General features: G+C 48.1%; 2 protein-coding genes across 3 annotated transcripts; one reads left to right on the top strand and one right to left on the bottom strand.

Annotated features, from left to right (window-relative positions):
- Window positions 1-197: 197 nt before the first annotated feature.
- Window positions 198-7998, top strand: eef2kmt (eukaryotic elongation factor 2 lysine methyltransferase). 2 transcript variants are annotated; one of them, XM_085404777.1, is made up of 8 exons: window positions 198-347; window positions 5108-5170; window positions 5272-5325; window positions 5450-5551; window positions 5725-5858; window positions 5936-6180; window positions 6312-6461; window positions 7000-7998. In XM_085404777.1, exons 1-8 carry the CDS (start codon window positions 240-242, stop codon window positions 7098-7100), a joined length of 957 nt encoding a protein of 318 aa, XP_085260903.1. In that variant the 5' UTR covers window positions 198-239; the 3' UTR covers window positions 7101-7998. The 2 variants fall into 2 exon arrangements, with proteins under 2 accessions (XP_085260903.1, XP_085260901.1); XM_085404775.1 differs by having other exon boundaries at window positions 5245-5325.
- alg1 (ALG1 chitobiosyldiphosphodolichol beta-mannosyltransferase) lies at window positions 7550-13307 on the bottom strand. The gene is made up of 13 exons (XM_085404774.1): window positions 12975-13307; window positions 11496-11573; window positions 11307-11410; window positions 10931-11079; window positions 10697-10786; window positions 10091-10204; window positions 9799-9905; window positions 9116-9154; window positions 8973-9032; window positions 8775-8885; window positions 8554-8668; window positions 8271-8346; window positions 7550-7684 (listed from the first exon to the last, which is right to left on the bottom strand). The coding sequence occupies exons 1-13, from the start codon at window positions 13264-13266 to the stop codon at window positions 7550-7552; spliced, it is 1470 nt and encodes a 489-aa protein (XP_085260900.1). The 5' UTR covers window positions 13267-13307.
- Between the last annotated feature and the right edge of the window lie 646 nt (window positions 13308-13953).

The following is a 13953-nucleotide window of genomic DNA, read 5'->3' as shown; positions in this document are numbered from 1 at the left end:
TCTAATTAATACAAAACCTTACATTTAAATAATAAATGTCCACTAATAAAATATATAACAATAAAAAGAAGACTGTATGTATGTATGTATGTATTAAACACATGCACTAGCTCTCTGTAGCTTTAAAAAAGGCAGCCGATGCTCAAACCTACAGATAAACTTCACTACCCAGAGGCTCTGGCGAGAGAGGGTCGCGCAGGATTATGGGTAAATAGGAAGTAAACAAATACACGTGTAAGATGGCGCTTTCAGAGCGGTCCTCGGTTCAGGGGTCAGTTAAAGAGGTTTTAAGGGAGTTCCAGGTGTCGTTTTTCGCTCTGACTCGGCTCCCTTCGTTTCCCTGGACTGTGAGTACGAGTCTGGCCGAACTTCATTCAGAAATCTCCGCATTTTAGCACCAAAGCAGCCTCTGCCTGTGAAACATGAGTAAAGCAATGCTTGTAATCAGTCAAGGGACCTCCCTGAATAATTTTGGTCTCAGTTCATAAAGATAATCTTTATTCTTTCTTTTAATTTGTTTTTATGTTTTCAAATTGGCCACGGGCTCTCTGAGCCTGCTTCTGCCGGAGATTTCTTCCTCTTAAAGGACATGTTTTCCTTTCCACTGTCGCCCAGTGCTTGCTCGTAGGGGTCGTCTGATTGTTGGGGTTATGGTGGGTCTACCTTAAATCAAATTCAAATTTTCAAATTCAAATTTTATTTGTCACGTACACAGTCATACACAGTACGATATGTAGTGAAATGCTTGGACAACTGCTCGTGACCTAAAGAAAACAAAAAAGGAAAAGGCTATGAATAAGATAGGAAATAAATATGAAAAATTAAAAAGGGTAAATTTAACTAGGAAGGAATAAAATATAAATTAAGGTTAAAAATGAAATAACTGTACAACACAAATTAGAATGAAGGGTAAATTTAACTGGGAAGAATAAGATAAAGATAAATATATAAATTAAAGTTGAAAATAAAATAACTGTACAACAAAATACACAATATAGAACTATATAAGAATGTATGGAGAAATCTAAATATAAATAAATATATACACAATAACAGCAGCTGTACAAGTATTAACCGGAAATGAAGAATATAGTGACCAGTGTTGTGCAAAACCAAAGTCCAGAAAGTCCAGTGTGTGTAAGAACCATATGTGTGGGTCAGTACTGTGTGGTGGTGTGATTGAGAGACCATATCGCCTGCGGGAAGAAGCTCCTCCTCAGTCTCTCTGTGTTGGTCTTCAGGGAGCGGAATCGCTTTCCTGACCTCAACAGAGAGAACAGTCTGTTGTTGGGATGGCTGAGGTCCTTCACGATCTTCCTGGCCTTGGTCCAGCACCGCCTGCTGTAGATTGAGTGCAGGTCAGGGAGCTCGGAGCGGATGGTGCGCTCAGCTGACCGCACAACCCTCTGTAGAGCTCGTCTGTCCTGCATGGTGCTGTTCCCGAACCAGGTTAAGATGTTTCCCGCCAGGATGCTCTCTATGGTGCACGAGTAAAAGTTCCTGAGCACCTTGGAGGGCAGTTGGAAGTCTCTCAAGCGTCTGAGGTGGTAGAGACGCTGTCGGGCCTTTTTCACCACGGTGTTGATGTGACAGGACCATGACAGGTCCTGCGTGATGTGAACTCCGAGGTATTTGAAGCTGTCCACTCTCTCCACTGGGCACTCGTTGATGACGGGGGTCTGGTAGTTCCTCTCCTGCTTAGTGCTGAAGTCCACTATCAGCTCCTTTGTCTTACTGACGTTTAGAAGGAGGTTGTTCCTCTGGCACCAGTTCTCCAGATTCCTAATCTCCTTCACGTAGGCCGTCTCGTTGTTATCAGAGATCAGGCCCACCACGACGGTGTCGTCAGCAAACTTGATGATGGTGGTGGAGCTGGTAGTGGCCACACAGTCATATGTGTACAAAGAGTACAGCAGGGGGCTCAGAACACACCCCTGGGGGGCTCCAGTGCTGAGAGTGGTGGAGGCTGAGACATGTCCGCCCATCCTTACTGCCTGTGGTCTGCCAGTTAGGAAGTTGGAGATCCACTGACACATAGATGAGCTGAGTCCCAGATGCTCCAGCTTGGTGGTGAGTGTGGAGGGAATTATGGTGTTAAATGCAGAGCTGTAGTCTATGAAGAGCATTTTAACATAATTCCCCCTTCTAGTGTCCAAGTGAGTGAGTGATGTGTGGAGGAGATGAGAGATGGCATCGTCTGTGGAACGATTTGGACGGTAAGCGAACTGTAGTGGGTCCAGTGTGTCTGGTAGTGAAGAAATGATGAAGTCTCTGACCAGGCGTTCAAAGCACTTCATCACTACTGAGGTGAGGGCTACAGGGCGATAGTCATTGAGAGAAGCAGGGTGGGGTTTCTTCGGGACAGGAACAATGATGGACTCTTTGAAGCATGTGGGGATCACCGACTGAGATAAAGAGATGTTGAATATCTCAGTGAACACAGGAGCTAGCTGGTATGCGCAGTCTCTTAGGATACGACCTGGGATGCCGTCTGGTCCTGCTGCTTTCCTGGTGTTCACTCTCTTGAAGGCTCTCCTTACTTCATGCTCGGAGATGACGAGCACGTTTCCGGTGCTGGCAGTATCTTCCTGTCTGCAGCCGTTAGCGCCGCTAACACTAGCATTGTTGGAGACCTTAGCTGCAGCCTCGAAGCGAGCATAGAAAGTGTTCAGCTCGTCTGCCAGAGTCACGGCCGCGTTCGTCATACCGGTTGTTGGTGCTTTATAGTCCGTTATTGTCCTTAGTCCCCGCCACAGGCTCCTAGAGTCACTCTGTTGGAGTTGTGACTCTAGTTTCCTCCCGTAGCGCTGCTTCGCCTCTTTCACCGCCCTCCGCACGTTATATGACGCGGCTTTGTACGGGTCCATGTCCCCCGTCATGAGTCCCGTGTTGTAGGCAGCGGTGCGGGATCTCAGAGCGTTGCGGATGGTTTTATCCACCCACGGCTTCTGGTTGGGAAACGTTGTGATAGTCTTTGTCTCCACGGTATCATCCGCTAGTTTCCCGATGAATCCCACAACCGCTTCCGTAAACACGTTGACGTCATCGTCGGAGCTGTTTCTGAACATGCCCCAGTCTGCGTCATCGAGTGCGTCCTGTAACGCGGCCACCGATTGATCCGTCCAGCGCGCGACCTTCCTCTGAACCGGAACTTCCTGTTTTAGCCTTTGTTTGTATTTTGGCATGAGGAAGATGGCGGCGTGATCAGATTTGCCAAACGGGGGGCGGGATTGTGCCTTGTAGCCGTCCTTGACCGTAGTGTAGCAGTGGTCCAGTGTCCTTTCACCCCTGGTGGGGCAGGTGATGTGTTGATAAAAGTTCGGCGCTGCGCGTTTGAGGTTGGCGCTATTAAAGTCCCCCGTCACAATAAGCGCAGCGTCCCGGTGTTGTGTCTGGTGCTGTGTGAGTGCCTCATGCAGCTCGCATAAGGCGGTGACCGTGTCCGCTTGTGGTGGAATATAAACGGCACTTACAATGACCGATGTAAATTCCCGAGGTAGATAAAAAGGACGACACATGATGGACAGTAGTTCCAGATTTGGTGTGCAGGAGCGTGTGAGAGGAACAACGTTCGCACTGTTGCACCAGTTGTTGTTCACCATTAAACACACGCCGCCTCCCCTTGACTTCCCCGAGTCCCGTGTCCTGTCCATGCGGTGAACCGAGAAGAACTCGGCCGGCTGGATGGCTTACAATATAAGCGCCTTGAGGCGAGTGTTGTGATTTGGCGCAATGTGAATGACTTTAGCCTTCAGCCTCCCTGGGAAAGTCTATGCCAGGGTGCTGGAAAGGAGAGTTCGTCCGTTAGTCGAACCTCGGATACAGGAGGAACAATGCGGTTTCCGTCCTGGTCGCGGAACACTGGACCAGCTCTTTATCCTCTCCAGGATACTTGAGGGTGCATGGGAGTTTGCCCAACCAGTCTACATGTGTTTTGTGGACTTGGAGAAGGCATTCGACCGTGTCCCTCGGGGTGTCCTGTGGGAGGTGTTGCGGGAGTATGGGGTGTCTGGCCCATTGCTACGGGCCATTCGATCCCTATACAACCGTTGCAAGAGCTTGGTTCGCATTGCCGGCAATAAGTCGGACTCGTTCCCGGTGGGTGATGGGCTCCGCCAGGGCTGCCCTTCGTCTCCGGTTCTGTTCATAATTTTTATGGACAGGATTTCTAGTCGCAGCCAAGTGGCGGAGGGCTTTCGCTTTGGTGGCCTCAGAATCTCATCTCTGATTTTTGCAGATGATGTGGTTCTGTTGGCTTCATCGGGTGAGGGCCTCCAGCTCGCACTGGAACGGTTCGCAGCCGAGTGTGAAGCAGCGGGAATGAGGATCAGCACCTCCAAATCTGAGGCCATGGTTCTCAGCCGGAAAAGGGTGGAGTGCCCACTCCGGGTCGGGGATGAGTTCCTGCCCCAAGTGGAGGAGTTCAAGTATCTCGGGGTCTTGTTCGCGAGTGAGGGAGAAGGGAGCCGGAGATCGACAGACGGATTGGGGCTGCAGCTGCAGTAATGCGGACGCTGCACCGGTCCGTCGTGGTGAAGAGGGAGCTGAGTGTAAAAGCGAAGCTCTCAATTTACCGGTCGATCTACGTCCCTACCCTCACCTATGGCCACGAGCTGTGGGTAGTGACCGAAAGAACGAGATCGCGGATACAAGCGGCAGAAATTAGCTTCCTCCGAAGGGTGGCTGGCCTCTCCCTTAGAGATAGGGTGAGAAGTTCGGCCATCCGGGAGGGGCTCAGAGTAGAGCAGCTGCTGCTCCACATCGAAAGGAGCCAGCTGAGGTGGTTCGGGCATCTGACAAGGATGCCCCCTGGGCGCCTCCTGGGTGAAGTGTTCCAGGCATGTCCCACCGGGAGGAGGCCCCGGGGCAGACCCAGGACACGCTGGAGAGATTATATCTCTCGGCTGGCCTGGGAATGCCTTGGTATTCCCCCGGATAAGCTGGAGGAGGTGGCTGGGGAGAGGGAGGTCTGGGCCTCTTTGCTTAGGCTGCTGCCCCCGCGACCCGGCCCCGGACAAAGCGGATGAGGATGGATGGATGGATGGATGACTTTAATTGAACTTAAAACGTGACTTACACAGAGGTTGAACTTTTTATCTGCTTACAGTTTGTAGAAAAAGACCTTCAGAGCAGCGGGTCATCAGAGCTCATTTCTCAGGTGCTGAAACAGGTGAGTGTTCCTCCATCGTGCTGCAATCATAAAACAGCTTCGTCAGTGTAATGAACAGTCACATGTTTTTACAGACGTGCCTTCATCCCCTGTGCCGGAAGTTTCCACCTTCAGTCAGATACAGGAGGCTGTTTCTCTCCCAGCTCATCAGACGGGTAAGGAGAGGTTAACTCTCAGATTATTAGTTGAGCTTTTTTTTTCCTCTGGGCAGAAAGATGTTGAAGTACTCGATCACAGAGTCAAACCCGGCTGTGTGCTTCCTGGTTTCTTCCTCCACAGCTGGAAGCTTCAGGCTGTGAACCCCTGGATGAGCTGTACGATGCTCTGGCTGAGGTGGTGGGCGCTGAGGAGACCATGGAGTGCTACAAGAGCTACCTGCTGGTACCGCACACAGAAAACCCCCAGTGTCACTGTTACCTTTATATCAAATTATTTGTTTTGTGCCATAAAAATATCACGATCTGATTTTCGGTCTGAATCGCCCGGCCCTACTTTTGCCAGCTGTTGCTTGCAGGAGTCTTAATTTGAAGTGCAGCGATGTTTGTGTCCTGCAGCCTGCTGGTGGCGCCGTGAGCTTGATGGAGAACATTGCTCTGATCTCAGAGGGGACCACCGGGCTGGTGACGTGGGAGGCGGCTCTTTACCTGGCAGAGTGGGCTCTGGAGAATCAGCAGGTCTTTACAGGCAGGTAAGCGGAAGGATCTGCAGGTCGTCGCCCTCCAGGTGGAGCTTCTGCAGCTTTTAAATTTGCTCCTCCTCCTTCAGGACGGTGCTGGAGCTGGGCAGCGGTGCGGGGTTGACAGGTATCACCGTCTGTCGGTCGTGCAGCCCAAAGCGATTCATCTTCAGCGACTGTCACTCCACAGTGCTGCAGAAACTCAGAGACAACGTCCGGCTGAATGGGCTGAGCGAGCAGACGACCCCAGCGGTCAGCGTGGAGAAGCTGGACTGGATGGCAATCTCAGAGGAAGAGCTGAGGGAGATCGGAGCTGATGTCATCATCGCCGCAGGTCAGATTTTTGGAGATGGCGTGGACACACATTCACACACCTCAGTCTGTTCTGGATTTTGTGGAGCTGTTGACAATCTGCTTTCTCAGATTTGGAGTTAAAGCAGATTCCTGTTGTTTGTCGTGGTGCAGACGTGGTGTACGACCCCGACATCGCAGGAAGTCTGGCGAAGCTGCTGTCCATCGTCCTGAGGTGTTCGTCTGCCGAGGGTCTCCCTCAGGTCTTCATCTGCTCCACGATAAGGAACCTGGAGACGTACGGCGGCTTTAAACAGCAGCTTGGTAAGACAGCGCTGAGGAGGAGGCGGCTGTGGTGAAGATGGTTCAGATTAATTCAGACTTAAACCTGATCAGAGTCTGGTTTACTTAAACCTGACGTTCTGCTGTGGCTCTTTGGCTCATGCTAACCTCACGTGATCGACCTCATGCTCGAGTCTGAGTTTCATCAGCCTCGCCCACAAAAACACGTTTTCTGCCTGAAATGAACAGTAAACATATAACACAAGGGGAAAAATACTGTGGTTTGCTGTAGTAAGTAGTTCTTTAACCAGCTGTGCACAGTGTCCACAATTCATGAAATTCATGAAGCAAAAAGGACCTGGAGACAGCTCACAGGAAACACTCAGACGTTCCAGTGTCGACAAAACGAGACTGCAAATCTGGCCAGATTTGATCCTGGATACTTCCTGGTTGCAGTGGGAATAAATAAGTTGTTTTTGAGGCGTGCTTGGGGAATTATGAAGATGATTTTATAGAGATCAGGATTTTCGCAGTGCAGGACGTTGGTTTGAACGAAGTCATTGTTTGTTTGTTTTGGCAGAAGCTGAAGGAGTCGGCCATGAAGTGATCCCAGCACCCGTCAACCACGTGTTTCCTTATAACAGACAGTCGGCTATAGAGCTCATCAAACTGCGCAGATGACACGAGGGGAGCATGATAAAGATTTTATTTACAAATGTACATCCTCATCGTCATGACAACTTCCTTTATACATTCAAGTGAAGAAAGAAAAACGCCAGGAATAAAAAAAGAAGACCTCAGAAGACTTCGTCTTTTCACCCACTGATCCATTTAAATTTTAAATGTACATTTATCAGAAAACACCCCAAACAAACAGTTTTGTCCTTTATGCTCTCACTCTGCTGTAACTGGTGCTCATCTCATCCAGGCATTCACTGGATACTGGACTCAAAGGCTGGGCCTACTTTATTCCATGAAGTGCTCACCAGGCACAAAAGGAAAAAAAGGCTTGTTTCCATGGTGATGTCTACTGCACGTGCCCAGTAGGGCTTACAAAGCGAGACTTTCATGAATAAAAAAAAATGGTTATAAAACTGCAGCGCTGTCTAGCTCTCTAAATAGAGCCAAGGTTATCTCGGAGCAGTGATTAGAGGCAGGACGTTCTGGTCCCAGTTGTCATCCCAGCGCTGCCCCCTGCTGGAGTGGAGGTTCCTCCTGAAGGTTCCCAGTTTGCCGTCTGAACTGGGAAAGTCTGACAGGAGAGTCTGGAATCATAAACGTTCAGCATTATTTGAAAGAAGTCAAAAGAGCGTGTCGATCACCTTGTTTGTTTTTTTGAGAATAGAAGAAAGAAGGTGGAGTGCTAAGGTATCAGCTAACGCTAGCTAGCTAGCTACCATGCTATATAAATAATTAGCTATTAACTTATTTATCTGTAATATCCAATTAAAATCCTAGAATTTCACCCCCAAAACTGTGGCTCCAGCTTCTTGGACAGTCTGTTAGTACAGTCACCTCACAGCAGCCATGTTTTTGGTCACATGATGTTATTAAAAAAAGCTCCAACAGCACAAACACGGTCCAGAGGTCCAGTTCAGTTAGCCGAGGTGAAGCCTAACGGACATCTAGCTGCTACAGCCGCCTGTGTCACCCTCTCATCACAGATGTGGCCACTTCACTCCCACTCAGGCTTCAGAACCCACAAAACCATCTTTTATATACAGTCTATGCTTAAATCGTGTTGTACGGTATTTTCAGAGAAGAATAAATGTTGGTAGATATTAGAGTCCATATCAGGGTCTGCCCGAATCTTTCTCCTGATCATGTGACTGGTTTACAGGCATCTCTCACCTTCAGCTGCTCGGCGAGCTCTGCAGAGTCTTTGAAGATCAGCCCGTTCTCCTCGTGCTTCACCAGCTCATCCAAGCTAGGAATAAAAATAAAGCCGAGTCAGGTTTAATTCACGTTCATGAGCTTACTGGAAGCACATTCTCATCTCCAGTTTAAATAGGTGGACATCAACACAGAGAGGGAAGTATTTACAGAGGTCACTGATGAGCATTTTACTTTGCAACCAGCGGAGTCGCCCCCTCCTGGCCACTAGAAAGAATGCAGGGTTAAGAGGTCGGCTCACCAGTTGAAGTGGACGGCGCAGACGGGGAGGCAGCAGCCAAACATGTCCACCACCTTCATGGGCAGATCCAGACCGCTGGACGACTTGTGGAGACAAACACCCAGGTCTGCTGAGCCTGGACGACAGAGAAGGAAACTCCTCCAACGACCTGCAGGAACCTTTGTGCGCAAACACGAGTGAGACTAAACTGGTCGAACAGACCAAAATTAATACTAAAATACCTAAAAGCAGAGGGTAATCTTCTGCCTCCAGCCAGGGGGTGCAGATCTCCACGTGCTCCAGGTGCAGGGAGTCGATGAGCTTCATGTAGTGTTCCTTCTGAGGACCCTTACCTGCACAAACGCACAAAAACACACAGAGTGGAAACATGTTCTGAATAAAGGAAAATCTTCTAATCTGTAAGCAGCGAGCTGGACTACCTGTGATCACGCAGAGTAAAGGTGGTAAGGAAGCTCCTCCCCTAATGAAACCTTCGTACTCTGGTGGGAACAAACAGGCGACAGGTGAGGAAACACGTTTCATGGATTATTTAAACTTTCGTTTCTGGAACAGCAGGTCTCACCTTCGAGGGCCGTCAGCAGGATGGAGAAATCTTCGTCCTCTGCAGAGAAAAAATGTCCTGAATCAGTGATTCAGTGTTTCCAGAGATGAAACACAAGGTGCAAAATAAAGTGAAACTGGCTGAATTTGGAAAATTTTACATTCTGTTTACAATAGAAGCTGCAGCCAGAAACCTTCAGTGAGCGTCCTCGCGCATCCCGACATTCCCGCATCGTGTTTACGTCGATGATGAGGAACACCGGGAGTTTAATTCCCCTTTTCCACGAAAAAACTTTATTTATTTCCGCACTGAGATCACGATCTCTTTACCGAGATTCACAGCAGGACTTAAAGCGAAACCGTTGCTCCCAAAATCCTTTCCTGTAAATCCTGAACGGGCCGAGGACGCCGCTGAAGCGGAGGTCACGACCTCCAAGCAGTAACTTCTGTTTTGTTTCTGTTTCTTCCTGATCATTGAAATGTGATTAAAAACCCTGCAGTGAAGCTGCCTGTGTGTGAGCCGCTGAAGGAAAGTAAAAGCTTGTGAAATTAAAAACAAGACTTTTTGAACTCCTGAGATGAACGACTTCAGCAGAAATGTTCGAACAGCAAACGCAAAACAAAAAATCGGTTTGCAATCAGAAAACACCAAAAGCTCGCTGTGGTTTTCGTTCTTAAATGGGGGGAAGCGTCTCTTCCTCAGACCTGTCCAGCTGGTGCTGCTGAGCAGCAGCGCTGGTCGCTCCGCCCTCAGGGTCACGGTGCCGTCAGCGGGGTCACGAACTGAGAAGATGGTCCTCTCCGCCTCAGACCTGAGAGAGTAGGTGAGCACACAGAGCTGATGTGTTTTTTTCTATAACAATAAACTGAACAACCGAGGAAAAGCCGACAGTAAAACTCTGCAGCTCTACGATTGCACACATTACACAAACTTCCTGTTTTGTGGGCGATCAACAGTGTTTCACAGGAACTGCCCCCCAACAGCGTCATCACTCACCCCGCGTGTCTGAACTGAGGATAGACGGTGGCGAGCCTCACGAAGAGCTCGTGCTGCAGCTTCAGCGGAGTCTCTCTGAAGATGGAGGCCGGCCGGTCGTACAGAGTCGTCGCCCTGCAAACGTCAAACAGTAAAATGTCGCGCTGCGATCCAGAGTGAGAACAGAGTCACTGCGGTTAGTTTACTGGTTTTTATTAACTGCATTAAAAACTCGGCCCTGCAGTGAAACACAAACGTGAACATCAGGAGCCTCACAGAGGACGGATCACGGGACCGTCCACAGCAGAGCCGAGACTTCGAGCAGGTACGAGTTATGTGAACACATCGTCCGCAGACCTGGAGCAGCGTCTCCTTTTAACTCCGCTCCTTCAGTGTCTCCTCAGGTGTCATACACATCACGGCCTCCAGAGGCCGCTAGTGAGACATCTGACCTTTGTTTCAGTCTTTCTTTCCTTCATCAACTTCACTGTAAAGTGACACGTCTGCATGTTTTTATTGGTGTGTTGTGAGAATCTTCAATTTCAAACATCTCTCAGATTTTCTGCCACGAGCATTCGTCAGTGAATGAAAAACAGCCATGCAGATAATAGAAAGAGAAAGTCATACTTGATGCCCCAGTTTTTCTGCAAGTCGACCTTCATGGCGTTGGTGACGCACAAGTTGTGAGACGCCAGAGGGCCAAAGAAGCGCTCGTACCTGAAAGACGAGAACGAAAGCGCCCGTCAGAGACGACAGAGACAGAAACACCTCGGATCAGGATTTAACATTAAGTATTTTTATCACAGTCCTGAGGATCAGGACACCGCAGAGCGCCACCTTCAGCCTCTCAGCGGTACTCACCACTTTGCCAGTCGGACTATGGGATGCGCCGGGCCGTGGCTCAGCGCCATGATGGTGTAGCCGTAGTTGTGCCAGTCGATGATGAATCTGCTGCCACGCAGCAAACACACGAACCAGGTCACTGCGATGCTGGGCAGCCCAGGAGGATTCTGGGAAACAAAGGCAGTCGTTGATGTTAACAGAGTGAAGTATTTATAGCAGAGTTCTTTATCGTTCCTCTAGAGTTCATTTAACTCTCAAAATAAATGTTTTTGAGTCAAAATGAGGATTTTTGTCTTAATTTAAACAAATAAAAAAGAAGAATGGATGAACCAGTGTGATGTTTACGTCTGTACGTGAGTTATTGTTCCCCCTGTGAGAGTCACAGGTAACACACCTGCATCAGAACATGCGCCTGCAGCTCCATCGTCAGCAGGACACGGAGCAGCTGCAGGGACTGAACCGTCACCTTCGTCACATACGAGACCACTTTCGGTCCGACTGCGAAACAGGAAACGGGTTCATTAAAAAACAAACAGTAAAGAATCACATCCTGTTTGTTGTTTAAGCGCAGATGTAAATGTACCTCGGACACCTTTCAGCTCTGCGATGGGCACTATGGTGATTTTCTCCTCGCTCAGCACGTCTTGATGAGGTTTGGTTTCTGAAAAACAATCACAGCACAAATTCTTCACTTTCACAGCCGACACGGGAATTTTTCAGGCACGATGAAACGACTTCCTGATTGTTTTTAGTCCAAAGCTCACATTTCGTTTTTTGTTTCTCAGAACAACCGACTGTTTGTCTGAAACTCTTTTGGTTTTCAGTGCTGTAGAAACAAAAGGTATTTCTTTTCTATCAGGTCATGTTTATAACGCACAGCTGAAATGAACCCGGCTCAGTTAACCTGGATGTGCTGCACCGAGTTTACGTTTTAGTAATTTTAATAGAGTACGTGATATTACTTCTTTCAAACACCACCCTTACAAAGAGGATCGGCTCCATCTCGGATCACTTACAGCGACCTGCTTTGAGGTGTTTTCTGTCTGTGGTCACTTTTTTTTCTGCATATACTTTACAGTCACGTCTTTTTCTTTATCTAAAGTTTGATTTATCTCAACCTGCTGAAAGCACCAGTTTTATACTTGGATCAAATATTCTTTTCTTTAGATTTTTGATTTGGAACTTTTACAAGTAACGACATGTAAACGCTGCTTCTTTAAAATACCACTCCTTATAAATCCTACAGGCAGAGCGCTGCAGTATTGATGGAGGTGTAGAAGTTGCAGCACATGTTTCAGGAACAAATAAACTCGCACAGTGAACCACCTCACTATACAGCTCCAACAGGATGTAGACGCTTCAGTGTTTGTTTCCCCCAAACCTCCAAACATTAGGAGGTATGGACCACCTCTGTCACTCCAGCCCTCCTTCACTACATCCAGAAATATCCTCAGAGGTCGTCCTCTTCTCCTCCTGTGTATATCCAGTATATGTACGCTCCCTCCTCTGCACACCTCAGCCTCTCTGACTCTGAGATGTCCCTCTGATGGACTCATTTCTAATCCTTGTCTCCACCCACGCCGCCCTGCCTGCACGTTCTTCTTCACCTCCTCTTGTGCACTGTATGGATGATTGACCCCAGGTATTTAAACTCATCCACCTGCACTGGCTTCTCTCCTCACATGTCCACCTGTCAACATGTCTCTCTCACTCACGTCTATTCTGTCTGGATTGTACCAATTTTCATTCTTCTTCTCTCCAGATCATACCTCCACCTGCTCACTACTCACACTACAAATCACAGTGTCGCCACAGGGACTCCTGCCTACCCCCATCTGTCTGCTGACCAGAGTGGGCTCAGGGTCGATCCCTGATGTAGTCTCACCTCCACCTTAAACCCACCTCCCCACTGTCTCTCTGTCCTCATACTGGTACGAGGATACGCTGGTATCGGTACCTACCTGAACATGTCGGTACGAGAAGTGAAAGAAGCTGACTGTTTGATCTCAGCGGCAGGTGGGAAACAGGTGAATCAATGTGTCACAGGAAGCTTCAGTCTCACCTGAAAACCCCACGAAGGTCACATGGTACCCGTGTTTACTCAGGGATAAAGCGTGATACTGCATCCGAGGACTGCGCCCGATGTCCCCCAGCACCAGCACACAGACCCGCCGGGAGGTCCCGTCGTCCCGCCGCCGTAGGCTGCGGCCCCACAGCGGCAGCAGCGCGGCAGCGACCGCCAGAGACACCGCGGGCCACCTCACAGCCGAGTGTGGCGCCAAAAGTCCCGCTAAAAGCGCCAAAACCGTCAGGGAAACTGCCAGCAGAGCCGTGCAGGAGCAGCGCAGCGCCATGTTTGTTTGAGATTTGTGATGACGCGGCTCATCACAAATGGGCGGGGCTTGATGTTTAAAGGAAGCGCGCATCGTATCGTGACGCGTTCATGTGCAAACCAGGAACTTTCAGTCTCAGCCGTCAAAGCGTGTGTTAACTTCTATTGTTATCAAAAGATTATATTAAAAAACCCACAAAGAAAAAATTAAAAAGTAGGGCTTTGGTAGCACATTTACATTTTGTTTTTTAAAAAAGAAAAATCTCAGAAACATCTTTTCACAAACATTTTGGAACAAAGAATAAAAAGTTTGACTGAGCAGATTTTTGTGAATATATTTACACAATTACATTTGTTCTGAAGTTTTGTGCTTTTCTAATGTGAAAATCTACTTTGTATTAACCAATCTCTCTTTAGGATATTTTCGGTTCTATTCTTCATTTAGAAACAGGAGGATATAATATATACACATCAGAATCAAAATAGGATTCAGGATTATACTTTACTGTCATTACACATGTATAAATACAGTGTAACGAAATACAGTTTGCATCTAATCAGAAGTGCAAGAGCAGTAAGTGCAATACTTTCTTAATCCCTGAGGAAATTATATTATACACATATACACGTATAAGAATGCGTGACATTGATATGTAATATATGTTTTCTAGTGCCTTCCAGAAAATATATTCATAAAATGTATGCATTA

Source organism: Rhamphochromis longiceps, linkage group LG4 (assembly GCF_057381845.1).
Source record: "Rhamphochromis longiceps isolate RC_006_pf linkage group LG4, R_longiceps_female_GT1.1, whole genome shotgun sequence".
Taxonomy (NCBI): Eukaryota; Metazoa; Chordata; class Actinopteri; order Cichliformes; family Cichlidae; genus Rhamphochromis; species Rhamphochromis longiceps.
Note: the sequence above shows the minus strand (reverse complement) of the source record. Positions and strands in the feature narration are given on the sequence as shown.